Source organism: Labrus mixtus, chromosome 15, assembly GCF_963584025.1.
Source record: "Labrus mixtus chromosome 15, fLabMix1.1, whole genome shotgun sequence".
NCBI classification, from domain to species: domain Eukaryota; kingdom Metazoa; phylum Chordata; class Actinopteri; order Labriformes; family Labridae; genus Labrus; species Labrus mixtus.
The window spans coordinates 2,007,672-2,026,969 of record NC_083626.1 but is presented as its reverse complement, the minus strand read 5'-3'; the positions used below and the strand labels follow the sequence as shown (position 1 = coordinate 2,026,969).

Sequence of the window (19,298 nt, the reverse complement as noted above, 5' to 3'; positions counted from 1 at the left end):
TTTAATTTGCACAGCTACACAATCTTTACATTCTTTTTTCTTTTATAGATATATACCAATATTGAAAAGAGAAGAAGACAACAAGCTTATCTAAAGTCACAGATTAGTTTGAGCAGTGTTAAGATTACAGTTCTGGCAGTAAAATGAATCCAATAAGAAAGTGCTTCTATGAGCTCGATACAAAACTATATAACATGATTGCAGTTGAATATTGTCTACATACAGAATGCATTCGTGAAATATGCCCATGCCATCTTCTGATGACTCAGCTGTTACGGAGCTACATTTCCATTCATTACATTATGATGATATGTAATGAGGGGGAAAGAAATGGCTTTTTCACCATGGCCAAAATGCTCACAAGTAGCCCCTTTACACCTTTTTTTAACCTATGTTTTGAATTACATTTTTATGTGAAGTAGCTTCTACTGATTTGCAGGAAAATAATGGGTAGATAATAGGAAGAAACTGTATTTACTTAAGCACACATGCATTTATAGCAAGTGTCTTAAACAAGGACAATCAGTGCATATTATGGCTATTGTTAGCACAGAAGACGAAGAGCCTGTTCCATACCACTTTCAGTATAAGGGGTTTTCAAAGGTATTGTAGACAGGAGGGACCCCAGAATGGTCCTGTGTTTCTGGAGGCTGGACAGTGAGCACAGGGTTTAGAGGAGACCAATGCTTCCCCACTGCCAAGTGTAGGGTGCAAGGTGGCGGAGCAGGGAGGGCTAGGTGTTCAGCAAAGGCCGTGGAGCGGGTGAATGTTGGGAGTGCTGCGGGCCAGAGGAATGGGAAGGTGGTCCAGGTCACTGTTTGGCTATATCCCCTTTCTTCAGAATGATCTGTCGCTGCCATGGGGCCAGCTTGGTCTCGTCATAGCCCAGGGTCCGTAGTCGCTCATGCTCTGTCTTCTCCTCCATCTCTTTTGCCTGTTTGGCTTGCTGCTCCGCTTTTCTGCATTCATCCAAGAAGAAAAGTGGGAAAAAAAGGAAATTAGAATTGTATAGGAAGCCTTAAAAGCTTTTCTTCAAATAAAATTATTTTAAAGGCATTTTAATGAAACAGTCATTCAATCTCAAACTACACCAGTTTATATGATATATATATATATATTTATTTTGGTTACTAAACAGTCAGCTGTAGTTTCATTGATCTTGTCATGCAGGATGGGTGAATTATATCTTCCTTTATTTGTACATACAGGGTTATAGCCTACCACTACAAGTTTAGTCATGATGAAGCAGTGCAGAAAATATTCCTCAAAGATTGAAGAACACATTTGTCAAAAAAAGCATTCGATGGTGTACGACCAAGGACTCTTCACTGGAACCAGCAGGAATAGGCACAACGGTAAATAAATACAATACAGCCTAGTATTTTAGTTTTCTTTGTTCTGTCCCTTTCTGAACTCAATGCTCTACTTATGTTAGCAATAAACTATATTTGAGCTTTTAAGTTAATTAATATGCGGTTTCATTGGAGACATTTTGACTTGTCTTAGCAGGGAAGGAACAGGTGAAACAAATTCTGTTAAAAGTGTCCCAATAAGCTCTGCCAAGGAGCCAGGCACACAAAGAGCAGGTCTAGGTTTAGACTGTAGGCTACTCTTTGTTATATATATATTTGTGAATTAGGCTACTAGGCTGCTGAAAGAAGGCCTGCTAAGATGTTTTGAGGAAAGAAGCTAGTTTTATTAGAGGGTATTAGACTACAGGTGTAATGACTAAATCAGAAAGAGATATGTTTAAACAGATAGAGCCCAACCTGACAGGTGAGTGAGTGGTTATGTATGCAGCAGATGTTAGAATGAGGACTAGGACAGCCAACACCTGTTAGCTTTTTATGAAGCCAAATACAGGTGTTATGTGGAGAAATGCATGCCTACGGGGAATTGCATGCACCTCACGGTAAAGCTTTAAAACGGTATAAATCTTATTTCTTAGGGAAGAGCTGTTTATACTTTATAAATGTTCATTGTGCCATAGACTCGATAGAAGATGCATTTTCATTAGCTTAAATATGAGCTGCAAGCCGCGTTTGACTAGTGTCTATAGAGGAAGGGTAGAATTTGTGTCTCCCATGAGGTGCAATTCTCTGCAAAACACCTGTTCATGCAACTTTTAAGATTTCTATATATATATTTTTAAAGATTTAATTTTGGGCTTTTTGTGCCTTTAGTGTAGAGACAGGACAGTGGATAGAGCTGGAAATCAGGGAGAGAGAGAGAGAGAGAGACGGGGGAATGACATTTGGGAAAGAAGCCACAGGTTGTGGCACCCGCTTGGTGGACCATAGCCTCCATAGATTTCAAACACTGCGCCACCAGCGCCCCAAGATTTCTATATTTTAAGCTCTTATTTTTTTTCATGTATTTTTTGTGACATAAACCTATCACACACACCTAATTCCTGAGTTGGGTTGACTTAGTCAATGAGAAAAGCAATGCAAACACAAATTCTACAGACATGTTTTATCCTTTAATAGCCTACATATAAGAGGCTCGATTTTGTTTTAGCATTACAACGCGGAGTACATTTTTCTTTCTTACCTTTTTTGTTCCCTGTCACATCAGGAGGACATAAGCACAAGGAGAAAAGGCGTAAATATCTTCAACAGAGACAGCAGTTATTATACAAGGTAATGTCATATTCATTATATAATAATGTTTGCAAATGACACGTTTTAATAAATGACATGTTATCAAAATTCTGTGGAGATGACTGTAGCTGATCAATCAAATAGATACACCAAAAACAATCATTTTAATACAAGACATGGAGCCTCTAACAATAATAATAATAATAATGATTTATACTTTATTGATCCCGCGAGGGGAAATTCGTTTTTTACACTCTGTCTAGTAAACATGCTACACAAACAAAGGCCGAAATACACACACATGCACAAACAGGATCCTATGGACGTGCACTAATGGAGAGGTCTCAGAGTGAGGGGGCTGCCCACAGTGGGCGCTCCTGAGCTGGTGGGGGGGGTTAGGTGCCTTGCTCAGGGGCATCTCGGCAGTGCTCAGGAAGTGGACTGGCACCTCTCCAGCTACCAGACCAATTTCCGGACTTGGTCCGTGCCGGGACTTGAGCTGGCGACCCTCCGATTCCCAACCCAAGTTCCTACAGACTGAGCTACTGCCGCCCACTCTAGTAGAGTATGTTAGAAGATGTGTTTTTCTTTTCACACAGATAAACACAAAATAATGATAATAAGACATATTCAGCATCCTGTCTGCCAAAAACATCTTACTTAAAAAGTGGGTGAGCAATAATCCATTTTAATTGCAAATCCAGTTACTAAATGAGATGCATTACTCTCCAGTTTGAAAAATATGTATTATCATGTACTGCCTTGAACATGCCGTCACATATGCTTATTCCACAATCAGAAATAGGAAAAGCTCTACAGTTAAGTTGCAAAGCAGAGTTTTTTTCAGTGACTATCATTACATAAGTCAGTGGTTTCTAACCTTATTTGGCTTGTGACCACAGTTTGACTTCACAAAAACTCTGGCAATCCCAGACATAGAAAACACATACAGCTTTTTGCTTAAAGTATTGGTTTCAATCATGAATAGTTTTTCTACTGTGTTGCAAGTAAACACTCATTTTAGACCACATTTAGGCTTTTAGTGTATATGATTGTAGACAAAGAAAGAAAGGCTGGGATGACATTTCTGCATAAAGGATGACAGACAGACAGAGACTCTGCTAGTTTCTTGTTTTTTGGCATTGGCTATGGCCCACATTAGCCTGTGTTTGATTTTAATATACGATATATTTTGTATTGCTCAATAAATACAGATTTCAGGTGACCCCATTTGAATTGCATGTGACCCCACATGGGGTCAGGACCCTAAGGTTGCCTGGGCCAAGGTTGTCAGGAAACATAAGTGAAATCCAGTGAACTGCATCAACAGTAGCATCAAAATACCACAAAAAAGGTACAGTACACCAGTGTAGAGGTTTTCCTAAACTGCAAAATCATTAAACGCCCCAATTGGAAGAGCAAATCAAATGCATGCATTACGCCAACTATTCACTATATGTGAAGCTATTTCATCAACAAAAACTCAATTCATCATCGCTGGATAAACAGGATAAATAATACAAGAAATTTGATAAACACATAAACAGAGACATGTATACCAAAAAGCTCTTTTACTCACCTCTCTTCATCCATTTTCTTCTTCATCATGTCTCTCCTCCAGGCTGGCATGGATGCCAGGCGTGCAGCCTCCTCCTCAGCCTGTAGAGTGACACAGGGGATCAGGGGACAGACAGAGATAGAGGCCCGCACCGGTTAGTAAAGGATTTGCCTTGTAAAACAGGTCCTCCTATCCTGCTATGCATGACCTCATCCCTTGGTGAAGAGATGACCCTCAACTTAATTTTCAGTGAGATTTTAGATTTTCTTAAACAAGAGTTGTATCTTTATGTATATTTGGTGACGGTAAGGATTCAAAAACTTGTTGAGATTCTGTTTTCATCACAGATGTGAGTTCACTAAATACTTTATTAGCAGCACCTTTAAACATACTGCCCTGTTACCCTCCTGTAATAGTGAAATACACACGTTTTGTTGTTTTAATACAGCATCATACACATATAGTTCTCAAATTATCAAAATCCTGTCACAGGTTCAATAGCCTTCAATCTATTAGGGGGTACATAAACATTTTATGGGACATATCCAAACCATCTTGCTGTCAGTTGGTGAAGTGTAAAATAAGAATAAAAAAGGATGTAAAATCACATAAATCATGTATTTTATCAGTAATACTGCACATTTGTAAAACAGTCATAAACCACTCATTATATACTTACATCAATGTGTGTTGAAGTTTCTGACATTTCCTCGGTCTTACTCATCAAAGTTATCCAGATAACAGAATAAACCTGCTTACTGAAACTGCAGTTAACTGTTGAGTTTTTAGGTCTTATAAATATAAATTTAAACATTTTTTATATAGAAAGACCTTTAAAAGCACAAAGCCAGCAAAAGGTGTAGTGATATATTCAGGAAAACAAATTCATCAAAGAACAACTGTTAAAAGCATTAATGTTGGAATACCTCTGTGGAACACTTCTGAGAGTAAGCACTGTAGCGTACAGTGTAAATTGATGGATGCACTTATCAGAGCAAACAAAGTTCACAATAGGTACACTTCTCCAGTTTACTTATAATAATGGAAAGCCATCAGACAGGACAGGGTAGTGTTTTACAGACTGATCCCTAACACAGTGCACACAAATGGTAATTGGATCCTTTCCTTCCCTTCAGGGCTGTAATTGGAGGTGGAGCAAGGGCAAAGATAGATGGCAGCCATCTTGGACTTCTCATCTTTACTGACTGAATCCCTCTAATGAAGGTTTTTCACTTGCTGAAGTAACATGTGAATCCAGGTAAGATTGTGAACACAGTGAATTTCTAGGAAATACGGGTGAGAAAAAAAACTTAAGCAAATGTCATGTAATAGAGAACTGAGTTTCACTTGAGCACTGTTTATATAGTCATGTGGCAACATGTAGATTGCAATTAACATGTTAAAAACTGCTAGTATACAAGTCACAGATGCACTTGTGTTTGTTTCCTAAAAATGGGTAATTTGGACCAGAGGCATGCCATCCATGAGAACCTTTAGGTTCAGTGATTAAAACTACATTTCACATTTTGTCTAAAGGTTTTAATTAACTCTGTCATATTCTAAACACAGCTTGTAAGCATTAAATACATTAATACCTTGTCAAAAGTTTTTTTTGCAAATCATTAAATGTTGAGTGATTGCATCCATTCAGGCACACCAACTCGTCTGAATGGCAATAGTTTGATAGTGACTTCTCAGACCTTTTAGCTTGCTAATGAAATGCACTACATTTGATTCACATTTAGCCACATTGAGTAACTCGCGTGAGAATAAACACTGTTAAAATCCTCCAACCACACACTGTCTTTGAAAGGTAACCAGAGCACTGAATGGAGCCTGAGAGTTCTGCTACCCAACCTATGAATCTGCGCATCTGCGGAACAATTAGGCGATACCTGGCCGATTAATCGGTGAAGCTCTAATACAAATGTCCTCAATTCCTATTGACTAAATTAAAACTTTTCTGACTTTTGATTGTGCCTGTACACTGTTCTGGGATTTTACATTTTCATTAAAGTATTCAGCCAACATCATCTGTTCATTATTAAAAAGGGCAGGTTGACCTGAATCTCTAAATACAGGTAATGAAGACACTTCAGTTGTTATGATAGAATATGTATTTTCTGGTAGTAGCAAGCTGTGTAGGGTTCAGGCCTGGCCTTTTTTAGTCTAACAAAGAAAAGCTGCTTTTATTTTCTGACTGTTGGTCACCATGGGTCATACATTTTGCAGAGTCTGAAACATGCAGATAAGTCTTACTACCCATGTAATACATAGATCTCCGTACAGTTTTGCACATTCTGTTAAAGTATCATTTCAAAATTAAAATGCCAACCTAAGTTGGTATTGAAACATAGTTGCTCACAAATACTGTACATGAATCCAAATCTATATATACAGTATACCTTTAGGTTTAACAGCTAAATGGCTTCCCTTTTGGTCTGTGAGTTGATCAAGAGTCACTGTAACCTCCTTACGACTCCTGTAAGCCACAGATAGCATGACAGCAGGTGGTGCTAAGAGGGTTATTTGAAGGTAATCTTGATGCTGTAAGGGAGACACTATGAGAATAGTGTGGTCCTTCACTGCTACAAGCATTGCAGTAGATGACTGCAGAATCAAAAGCTTTGTGTTTCAGGCTGGTTATTTTAGCCGTACATACAGAAGTGGGATTATTCAAAATAGATGAAATTAGCCAGATCTTATTTCCAATATTCAGATAATACAAGTAAATATACTGAGTCACGTGTTTCTGTTGAATAATTCAACCTATATAGTAAAAGTATAAAGGTTTAGAGAGAACTACTGAAATCTTTCCATCACAAAAATGTCAACCAACTTTATTTCAAACAGCAATGTAAAAACACAATAACATTTGATAAGAAAGTTTAAGCAAATCCCTTAAAAACCCTCAAATTTATAAAAGAACAGCAAAACGGTAACAACATCCTGAAAAAATATTAATTGTAATAATTTTTTAAAGAGGACATATTATTCCCCTCCTCCACCTTTTCAAACAGTCCCCTGTGGTCTAAATGAAACATCTGTGCTGTGCTTTGGTCAAAATAAAACATGAATCAAGCACCAGAAGAGGTTTGTGACCCTGTATAAACCAGCTCTCTCAGAGCGATCCGTTTTGGTGTGTGTGTCTCTTTAAATGCAATGAGCCCCCCCTCAGTTTTCCCTGTAGACATCAATCCTCTCTAGCGAGAATAAAAATGGCTGACCTGTGCAAAAGTTTTGTTCTAGGCTGGGGGTGGAGTCCATGGGTGGAGATATCAGTGGAAGGGAGGGCATTTTTTTTTTTTTTTTAACAGAATCCCACAGTGACATCACAAGTTGAGCAAATTAGAAACAGAGCATTTTTCTCTGTGTTGTAAGACTTATGCAGACCACAAACAAAGGACTGGATGGATTTATTTCACATGTTGTGGGTCAGTAGACTCTCAGGTTACCCAAATAAATGTTCAAGAACACTGTACAAGTGGATCTTTCATAATATGTCCCCTTTAAGTAAATTTAGCTTTGTCAATTGAAAGCTTCCATTTGCTGACAGAGGTTTGAAATGATTAAGTTGCAATTACTCAGTTATGTTCTCAGTAGGGATGTTGCTAGGCGACTAATTACAAGGTTAGTTCAATGAAAATTCTAATTCAGACTAACCAACTAGTCTTAACAGTAAGGAAACACTTGGAAACAGTCTAAATTGACCAAAATCTATGCTGCAGGTATAACATGTAATTTGGTGTACAGAGTGTTGCTAATGCTAGCAGTGCTAGCACTGCCAGCTTTCAGTCCCCTCTGCAGGTTAACATCCTGTGCTACACAGCCTACATACATTTTTATTTCAATTTTCTAGATACTACCAAACCACATTTCTCCTACAAAATGCTATCTGTTGTCTGTGCTTGTTTACATCCGGGTAGCAGAGCACGGAGAGCAGGCCTACTAACTGGAGCTACAGCATGTCCATGACTACAGGCCCAGCAAGTGGTGGTTGGCTGTGTTGGAAATGAGCATAACATTTAACCGGTATCATGGGCCAACTTATAAAATATTAATTATTAGTTTAACCAAATAGGAATTCGGGTGCCGACTGGCCAAGGAGATGACATTAGTCATCATTTAGTTTAGTCGACTAAAGGGGCACACCTCAAGTTCTCAGGCCTTGCATTTACCATAACTTTGGTTCATTATAATCTATACTGAACAGCACACATTGTATAATGTTATACTGTATATATATTTATATAACATAACCTCAAGCTCCTCCAGACGACCTAGTTTCTTTAACTTTGATTTCAAATAAAGATAGCTGAAATTTATATTTTTTTCTATTTTGGAGTAAATCCCTTGACTTTCATGAAGTTAGTGATAAGGCTGTGTCAAAATAAAATGGAATCAGACATTTTAAGTATCAACAAACTGTAAAGTTTTTGCGAAGTACGTGCGCTATGTAAATAAACTTGTCTATGTTTCTCATTAAAAAGATAATCAAAACCAACATACAAGCTGACTTTTATGGCAAACAATTGTCTTCAAAACTTGTTTTCCAAGGAATAGTGTACAATGGCAATCAGTCATACTTTATTCAAAAATCTTTGTTAAACACATTTAAATGTTTTAACAAGTGTGTCTTTTAAAGTCACATACTTTCTTTCTTTGTTCTATTAAGTCATTCACAAAAGGTTATGTTAAGTGAATGCTACTGCATTCCAGCCTTTAGTGATAAAGCCTAAAAGCTAACATACAACAGATCATTTCCCTTTCTCAGCATACTTCACATTTCAGGTTAGTTTCCCTAGTCTTGCTCTAAATACATTTCCTCTCTGGTCAAACAGGAGAACTTGGACTTTGGCAAATCCTAAATCCTTTGCTTTTAGAGATCAAAAAGCTCAGCTTCCTTTTCTTTCCAAAAAGCAAAGCTTCTGTCAATGTATCTAATGATCTCCTCATTGCTGAACTCTTTAAGCTCATATATTGTTTTAATTGATTCTTCATTATGTTCATCTCTATGTGGACCTTTTTCTGAATTATGTTCATCTAGGACTTTATCAGTAACAGCTGGCACAACTTTCACTGGATCTTGTCCTGAGCTTTCTGGGGACTCCTGCAGTATCTCAGATTTTGCTGATTCATCTTTGTATTCAACATTATAAGTTGTCAAGCTCTGTGCATTGGCCTGCTCTGAACTTTTCCTATTAGAAACCACTTCCTCAACTGATGACAATTGCAAACAGGCATCAACACTCCCCTGAGCATTGTCCTTCACTGACTCCTTCAAGGTGCTCTGGTCAACTGACTGGCCATTGACATATACATTATCATGAGATGCAGCCAGTGATGATGATGGAGAAACATCTGATTGTGAGGGTGGCAGGGAAAGTGGTGGTGATAATTCCTTTTTGGTTGACTGTGCATTTGGAGGTGGGGGTGCAGGATGGGTGGGTGGGGGTGGAGGAGGGGGATGAGAAGGTGCGGGAGGGAGTGACTCTTGCAGTGGCATAACAGACATGTCAGGAGACATGGAACGTAGAGAGGCCGTCATCACACCTCCACCACCATCACTGTCTCCAAAATACTTTATTTTTATGTCTTCAAAACCATCTGCCCAGTCGCGCTTTCCTCTCTCGATTTCCTCCATGACCTCCTTGTGAAACTGTCTAATGACCTCCCATTTATGACTACCCAGGCGGTCAAACATCTCATAGCATAAGAGGTGTCGGAATTTTCGCTCGCAGCGTGTCATACTCATTTCCAGCAACTGGAAGTATCCAAGCATAAAGAGGTCAAGGGTTAGGCTTTCGTAGCTTATGGGCGATCCGTTGATGTGTGGCAAAAAGTGCTCTGGCCAGTAGATCATCTGGGCACGACTCAGCCTGCTGATCTGGCGTGTGGGCACTTGACTCATGATTGTCCTCCAGTGACCAATCAGATTCCCCACTACCTGCTTTGACTTCATGAAAAGAAGGAGTTTGTTATCTTCACTCTGCATCTCCCCACCTATCTGTGCACTAGATTGATTGTAGTCCTCCCAGCCAACATTCAAATCATTTCCTCTTGGGCCAGTGTACTTAGTCCGATAACATTCAGAGATGGTGTACTTCCGCCAGTGCTCGAGGAACAGGAAGACAATTCTCTCTTTCCTGATTTCAACACACTCCTGGACATAACTCAGATCTGTCTGCACCTCCAAACTTCTTGTTAGTTGGTCATTATTTAAAATAGGGTCTGCAGAAAGAATCTGGTTGAACTGTTCAATGTTGGTTGGAGCCATTGCCTCGGAGGGTGTATATAACTGAGGAGCATATGATTGGACAATAACCGGCTCTTGGACAAGTGGTAAAACTGAATCCTCCACCAAAGACATATCTCCATTGGTATGAGAATGAGGGTCTTCAGCAGAGAAACAATTGACATCATCTTCACAAATTGTCTCTGGATGATAACAAGACTCACTTACTACAGGCAGTGACCTCTTCCGTTTGTACACCCTGTTTGCTTTGTCATCTGTAGACTGTGCCTGGCCCTGGATTTCATAATTGGCCTTGAGGTTCTTTACTGAGACTCCAAACTGTTTCATCTCCTTCTCCACATCCTCTCTTGTTGAGAATGACTGAGACCTTCCAATAAATCCAGTGCCAACTGATCCTGCTGGTTCAGACTGATCTGTGCTCGCATTCTTTGCCTTTTCTTGAGAGTACCCAGGATGAATTAAATCCAAGATATCTATCTCTTTTCCGCCTAATGTGGCAAGAAGAATAGCCATACTCTTGAGCAGGGTAGAAATCTTGCTGCACCAGGCTGGAAGATCTTCAGCTTGGCCATGTACCTGTTTGGGATTAACTGAGAAATGCCCTTGGTTAAGAGCAGCTGAAACTGGTAGGAGCTGGTGAAGCTCCCGCTCCAGTTCTTCTAGCTCCTTCTCAACTTCTGAGACCTTGTGCATGACCTGCAGGTTCTCAATCTGCTTCTCAATACGGTTTAGGTCATCCTCTGTCATCAGTTCCCCAAATGGGCCCAAAATGGCATTGTGGATGTGGGAGTAGTGCCATTCTTGGGGCTGGTAGTGCCCGCTTGCCGTAAACTAAATCAGATGTTAAAGGAGACCAAAAGACAAGAAAGAAGGGAAGGAAGGAGGAATTCCTTCAGCTTGAAGTTCCTGGTGTGTACATAAGCTTCAGTACAAATCCATCTTGACAAACAGGATTTACATGGATTTAGTGGTGCAATGGCACAGCCTCATTACAAGCACAAAACTTTCTACTTAATTTTGAACCTAAGAGCACAGAAGAGGCTTTGTCCTTTTTCCAAAAAATGTAACAACTTTAAATGAATTATACGAATAGGGTATGAACAGATTATTGACAAGTATAGCACTTGATACTGTAGAATTTTAAAATCTAGTTTTGCTTTATCCCTCTTTGAAGTTTTTCTATCCCATTGTTGTATGTACGGTTTCACTGTACTACAATTCATTGAAAGATCATTGTTTGGTACTGTCTCCAGTTCAACAGACCGACACACTTTCAGTCCATACCCAAGAGTTATAGGAAACCCAATTATGTTTTTCTGATTAAAGGACTTGGTGTGGAGTCTCCCTTTTAACGTATCTGCCTGAAACAACCTTCTTGAATGTTGTTGTCCTCACTTCACAAACAGTTTATTGTTATTGTTTTGTTACTTCAGTGGTTTCTACATGTAGCCATTTTTTTAAATAACTGGTTGACGGTAGTGTGAATGGGCCTGGCATCACACCACTGAATCAGCATGTACAAACTTGGAGCTGCAAAACTCCATCACCAAACACCAGCCCACACTGTGAAACCAATAGTCAAGTGTGTTAATGTTGTGATGGAAATTGTAGCCAAGTATTCAATTCACTGCACCCAAATAGTCCTTTGCTATCATTTAAGTGTATTCATATGAAAAAAAAAACATGCATAGAAATGAATTAAGCAGCAATGTAAAAAATTGGTGGAAACATAGATTCATCATGTAGAGCTATCTCGATCCAATTTAATGACATGGAATAACACATGAGTTATCCTTTAACAAGTTTTTTGATGGTGAGTGCTATTTACTTACTTCATATTTAGCCTTCCAAATTAATTACTCTCAGGCCCCAAAGCCAGTTAGACATTGTTGTGATACCAGAGCATCAAGAAAAAACAAAACGCTAAATGACAGCATCAGGGTTAGTGGAGGGAAATGTGTTAATTTGAGAGTTTAAGATTGCAATCTTTGATTGCCAATGTGTTAATGATCAGTCAGTTTATGTGATCAGGTAAGACTTTGGATTGTGTTTGGATTGCTACAGTATGGAGTACTCTTTATTACCTATGCAACTAAATATATATAACTAAATACACAATCTTACCACGCACTGCAGTGACCATTCATCAGAAACCAAGAGTTCAATCAATGTATCCTATTCAAAAGCATTTCAAACAAATGCTGGCAGAAGTAGTTGTGAACAACTTTGCAGGGGGATTTGCTCTGATGATAAATTTAAGGCATGGGATGGCAATAATGTTGAAATATTTTTAAAAGATATCTTAGATGTCTAGATTGCATGTTTCACCCTCGGCTAACTGTTTCACTGACAAGTTAAAGGAGGGAACTTACATTTACTAACATCATCCTAAAAATACATTAATACAACCTCATGTTTAAAAAGCACAGCAATCCATGCTGAAATCCAACTCAAGCTATCCCCTTTGTGCTTTTAATTAACTCCAGTTATTATGTAATTAAGGCCGGAGGGCATTTAAGTTTACATGACCACAAATGGGATAGCTACGACACAGCAAAGCTTCTAGACCTTTACACAGCCTTGCTACCTTCATCTTTCCTACCTTGCGTTTGTGCTCCTCCTCTTCTTGCATCTTGACCTGAAGCTTTCGTACCATCACCTGCCTCTTCCATTCAGGGATTGCTTTTCCCTGTTCATCATGAGTCGGCACGAGTGCCTCCACATCTGCAATGCTCATCTTCCGCCCTGACTCTGCTCCGGCCATGCAGCCACCACTGTTTCCATTGATCACTGAGTTGGAGGTCAGCTGTTCATAGCTTGCAGAGGTTGACATGGTCCTGGCAGATCCTGAGTTAGTTGGACTTGGGCTCGGACTAGGGGTTAGTGGTGGGGGACTGACTGACTTATTGGATGGTGGGGGGGATGACGGCTTGGGTGGTGGACTACATGTGCGCGTCTCTGGTGGAGATATGGTGTTGCCCTAGAGGAATAAAAAAAAAAAAAACAGGACAAGACACACAAGAGATTTTTTAAACACTTTCTTTAGACACAGAGAAGGCAGCAGTCTGTAGAGTGATGAACAATCTAATAACTTGTACACATCACAGTTTAGAATGAGCAATGAAATGTGGCACTCTTCAGAGAGAATACAAAAAAAGACAGAACTCAGAATCTAGGATTTAAAAACCAATTGATGCCAAAATCGAGAACAGTTTCCAAACGTATTAAAGCTTTGCAATTAAGAAACTCTGGGGTACAAATCCTAAATCATCAGTGAACTTGTTTGCATCCAATCAAATTCTGATAGATAAGGTCATATAGCAGGAATTACTGTGTCAGCAAGAGTCTGGAGATGCACCCGAAGGATTTCCCTGATGTCTAATTGCTCCTTTTAAATTTAATAAAAACATTTTGTTGATTTAATTTGAGGGCATTCAAACCCACATGAAATGGACAATATGTTGAAGTTCTTCAAAGAGAAATTCTGAATCCAAATTTTTAAAGTGGCTGTAACATAAAAGTATCAGAGGTGGAGGAAGGCTGTGGACATGGACATACATTGTTGCCTGTGGGTCCGCTGCTTGAATACACCGTGGTGTAGCCTTTACTGTGAGGTGTGGGCTTGAGGCTCTTCCCTGCTTTGATCTCTGCCAACAGCTCTGAGTTGTCTCCAGTGGGGGACATCATGTTGAAAGATTTTGTGCCTGTGGACAATAGAGCAGAAAAGTGAAACCCGGTAGAAAAAAGAGACGGAATAGAGGGAAAGAGAATCAGGGAGAGTGAGAGAGACATTGAAGAAGAGGGAGCAGGAGAAGGGTTGGGTGGCATTTCACTGATAAATATTTCACGCGATCGGGCAGGTAACAATGCTGCCCTGGAGAATGTTGAGCAGTGATGGGAGATCATTACAAAGTACTGGGCCACTTTCTCTCATTGATAAGCTTGAACATCTTTTTAGATTTGTTTATTACTGGCTCCTTTCTCTATATACAGTATATATCTTGTGGATCAGAGTTTGCATAAATCTAGTCTCTCAAAAGGATGACACCATTTGGAAACAATTGCTTTTCAGTAACTAAATGCCTTTCAGTCACACATTGAGCAACAGCCGGGAATAGATGGGGGAGGAGCAATTTGAGCAATTCAAAAATTATTTCACTACAGTGAACCCAAAGAGAGGAGGCACACAATCCTTTTCAGAATGTCACCTGATGTATCCACAGCTAAGCTACTGCTAAACTTGTAACTTTTTCAAAGTAGCTCTATGGCAAAAAGTATACATTCAGCTTTGAGACTAATCTACTTACAGTGAACAATGCAACAACTTCAGACTTCAACTATGACCTCTATTATACATGCTATTACAAAGAAATGTTGTCTTGACCTGTTAAGGACAGACAACATGACAGAAATTTAAAATTTGTATTCGCTTACACAAGAGGCCATATCATTGTAAGCTTATCAGGCAATTATACAAACAAATCTAATTTGTATATATTCTAACAGAAAACTTCAGTGTCATTAGGGAATCATGAAGATATTCAATTCAATTCAATTTAAACAACTTTATTAATCCCTCTTGGGACAATTGGTTTGGAGCAACTTGTACATAAAAAACATAAACACAGTGACGCGACGGACAACAAATTATACAAAAGAGCTAAAACTATGAAATAGGACCAAAAGAGGAAATACCAATGTTTAACAGACCGATAAGTAAACAACCGGACTGAATAAAATCAATAAAAAGTATGCAACTATTGCTTTAGTTTCAATGAATGAAGCAAAAGACTTGCTCAGATAAAGCATCATTATGTACACATTTCTATTTAAGCAACAACTTTAACAATTTCTCCAACATTTCTAATTAAATTACTTAGGCCCAAATACAAAGAGCCAAGTACCTCACCTGTTCCAGAGAATGAGTGCCTCCAATAAATCGAATATCCTTAGTCCCTTAATGATCTCTCATTTTCTACTTGGCAAAAGGGGACAAAATCCTCCTGTAGAAAAGGTTTCCCGTGAGGCTACAGCAACGGTTTAGCTGGACACAAACCCTCACTAGCCTCCCACCCCTCCTCACTCTCCCTTGCTCTAGCGCCGTCTCTCTCTCTCTCTCTCTCTCTCTCTCTCTCTCTCTCTCTCTCTCTCTCTCTCTCTCTCTCTCTCTCTCTCTCTCTCTCTCTCTCTCTCTCTCTCTCTCTCTCTCTCTCTCTCTCTCTCTCTCTCTCTCTCTCTCTCTGGGAGGAGAGCCCGGCTTTCTATTAAAGACCCATCATCACAGTCGGGGGAAATCTAAAGGATCACCAGTAACTTGAAGTGACAGCGAGCCACTGGCAAGCCGTCAAGGAATTAACTAACGCATGCACACGCACACACACTCATGGATATGGATGAAGTTAGCCTCCCGAGTGCACACTCATGCACAGCACACACACACATAATCAATCGTCAACCAACAGCTTGTTAGTCCGCCCTTCCTACCAGACCAATCACTGTAACAAGCTAGAGACACAGTTCAATCCTAAACAAACTCATGACATGCATACAGTCGCACCTCACACCGGATGAATTAGAAACCAAATGAATGTGCAGTTGTCCAAAATCAAACTATGGCTTTTGAAGACATTGTGGCTAAATTCAAACAGCTGCTGAACCTTGACACACTTTTCAGACAACATGTGAATTTACACTTAAAAGGCTCCATTGTTAAGAAAAGTTCTATTGCAAGGGACGATGAATGCTACCAAAACTCTTTAAAAAACAAGTTCTTGTCAAAAATGTCACCAAATGAGTCACAACATATTTTTGCACAGCTTACCTTGCACCGTTTCTCTAAGAAATCTTCATTGCAGAGTTCCACAACATATGTCCCCATATATGCTTCTAAATACAGTTAATATCCAATAGCCACAATCAGATTGAATTGAAGACTAAGAAATTGCGCTTGATGGAAGCTAACAACTGAATTAGACTAGACTGAAGTTGTCTGTTTCCATACACCTTTTGTAATTGTGCACCTGAGTGGACGGTTGTGTGTTTGGTGTTAGTTACATTATGTTTAGGCAAAGGGTGTGGACTTGACAGGCGTGCCAGATTGAGGGCAAAGGAGGGTGGAGCTGCAACAGGTAGAGAACATTTGACAAATAGCCTCTCTAGGTAGAATTTAGAGCACAAAAGTTTGCCTGCTCTGGGTTAGAAATGAAGATTTGTAAATGGCCAATCTGTCACACGTCAAAGCATTTTAGGCCAGGATGCGACTATACATCCAGTGTATGCCCTTTTCTATAACAAGGTAGGGATCCCTCAATCCCATTAATCAATATAGAACAATGGCCCCAAGTGGGATTAGGAAAGTTGAGCGATTGATTAGGGAACTCTTCAATATTGTGGCAGCATTTTCAATCACTTGATGTACTCAAAATGTGCATTCTCACTGTAAACTTATCTTGAACTACAAGATGTTTTTAAGGCTTTAGTTTAATACCACCTTACTGCTTGTTTAGTTCCAGATTGACACAGTGAAAGAATACATATATAACCTCCTTTGTGTCATGTTCAATGTAATACATTTTATCTTCTTCCCGCTGTTCATCAATTAAAACAACAATTTTTTTAGCGCAGGGTGAAAAGTGGTTTAGTCTGTGCGCCCTATGTAAAGAGGATGTAGTCCTCAAACAGGTAGGTTTAAATCAGACCAGTGGCTCCTTTCCCGTATGTCATTCCCTACTCTCTCTCTCTTCCTGTTTTCTGACTATATCCACTGTCCTGTCTCTCCAATAAAAGGCACAAAAAAACCCCAAAATAAATCAAAAAATCTTGAAACAACAATTTCAATAGATGGAGCAGCACTGTGAGTGAGCCAGACATTCATCTTGAGCTGTTCATACCATTAGTGAGAAAACACTCCTGTTTAACTTTTAGCATTTTATTGCTGTCCTACCATGAGTCAGCAGGTGCAGCATGAACTCATACGACAACTGGATATTTCATGAAAATAGGGCCCTGAAATATGCAATAAATAGATTACAGCTTAAGCAGTGTGACTGTAAATTACAGCTATATATTAAACCTCATGTTGCCATATGAACTGCTTGTCAGCTTTGAAAAAACACCCCACTGACAATGAATGCTTCTGTAACTGAACCTTTGTTTTTTGATGTCTCTCCAGAAATTGTGCTCTAAATGAGAATCTACCCCATTATATAATGATGTTGGAAAAATGAAGTATAATCAGCATTTCTTTCCATTTTTCTTAAATGAGGCTGAGTTTTATATTTTAAAAAAAAGAGACCAGGTGAAAAGTACATCCGTGGTTATGCTTCATTGTATTGTGCTAAATAAAAATTCACTGGTTGACTATTAAAAACTTTTTCTATTTCTTCCTCAAACAAATAATCTTTTCTTGTTCATTCATTGTTTGCCTTAAAGACTAGCTGGCAAACTGTACTTACTTTTCATATGTCTGGGTGCAGACATTTCCCCGCCTTGTGGTAGCAGCAGTGAGGACAGACCATGTCAGGCAAAGAACAAATAGAAACAGAAACAGGAGGAGAGGAGAGGGAGAAGTTCAAAGAGACCAAAGAAATGTAGCAAAGATTAGAAGAAGAACAGTGTAGGTTTGTTAATCAGAAAAATGAACAGGAATCATAAGTAACCACTAATCAAATAAAGAGTGGAAATCAAATGCTGGGGACATTTTAGGACTTGAATTGTATATGATGGAGAAACTTAATTAAAAATTTCCCTGGGACGAGAACAATGTGTACAGTGTAAGATAGCAGCATCCAGGGCAACCTGGGGCACTTAAGGAAATGGCTGAACACTAAACCAGTTCTCATGGTAATGGTAACCCTCCATCATTAATTTATAATAGCTTATTTAGGATGCTGGAGTCAGACTCAACACATTGACTTGACTCAGTGAGATAACTTGTGTCTATTAATATCTGGGGCTCTACATTCAGGGTAATTGTACAATAAAATGTTTAATCAGAAGATTCCCTACAAAAACCTGCAAAGGTTTATTGCATTTCTTCTCATAAGAATTTACTGCCAGGAAAAAGTAGGAAATGAAGGGGGGGAACAAAATGGCAAAAGAATAGAGAGAGGAAAAGTAAAGTCTGGGGATTCTTACTTCCTGAAGAAGAAGATGGGCGTCGCTGGTTGAGGGAGTTGCACCTTGAAGAGTGATTCTGGCTGGGTGGCATCTCCGGGGGCAATGGAGGAGGTGGAGGGGGTGTTGGCGTAGGATTGTTTGGAGGGAGAGGGGGCGGAGGTGGAGGAGGTGGGGGCCCGACTGATTCCTCTGTGGTGCCATTCTCAGAGTTTTGGGCGGAGCTGTCATTAGGTTCTTCCAATAACACAGAGCCCTGGGAGGGACAGAGCAGGATGAGTCGGCCATATTTAATCACTAGCTTGCTATTTTCACCTCTTATAGCAAAATTATTGACATTTTATTCATTCACTAAAATCATTATTATAATTACTCATTATTAAATGTTGAAGGATTTATATGAGATTTTTTGATCCAGCAGATGTCGCCCTTGAGCACCAGCATGAAACCAAAACAACTTGCGGTGCATTGTTGTGTTAGCATGCTAATGCTAGCGATCTTTATTATGCTCGTATCTTCACACTGCATGTAAATTTACCTGAAATGAGCGTGATCTAGAAACACAGTTAATCAGTGAGTACAGTATGTTATTCTTCTTTTCTCTAGTCCCTCAATTAAACAACTTTTATACTCGAGGGGAGGAGTCAGCCGGTCGTCCGGGCGATAACAAAGTGAAGATAGGACTCTGAAAACTCTGAAAACATCACAGACATTGGGACTCGGGTGTTACACCCATTGTAGACAGTCATGACTCACAGAGTTATTT

At 39.4% G+C, this 19,298-nt stretch overlaps 1 protein-coding gene across 2 annotated transcripts in view; it reads right to left on the bottom strand.

Annotated features, from left to right (window-relative positions):
• Positions 1–19,298, bottom strand: part of espn (espin) — a 42,871-nt gene continuing 23,573 nt past the window's right edge. For both annotated transcript variants that reach the window (XM_061058603.1, XM_061058604.1), the window contains exons 9-14: positions 18,554–18,788; positions 13,976–14,121; positions 13,020–13,397; positions 4,184–4,262; positions 2,554–2,575; positions 1–959 (exon numbers count right to left, since the gene is read on the bottom strand). In XM_061058603.1, the coding sequence (XP_060914586.1) occupies positions 812–959; positions 2,554–2,575; positions 4,184–4,262; positions 13,020–13,397; positions 13,976–14,121; positions 18,554–18,788 (1,008 nt within the window). In that variant the 3' untranslated portion in view covers positions 1–811. The remainder of the gene's footprint in view (positions 960–2,553; positions 2,576–4,183; positions 4,263–13,019; positions 13,398–13,975; positions 14,122–18,553; positions 18,789–19,298) is intronic.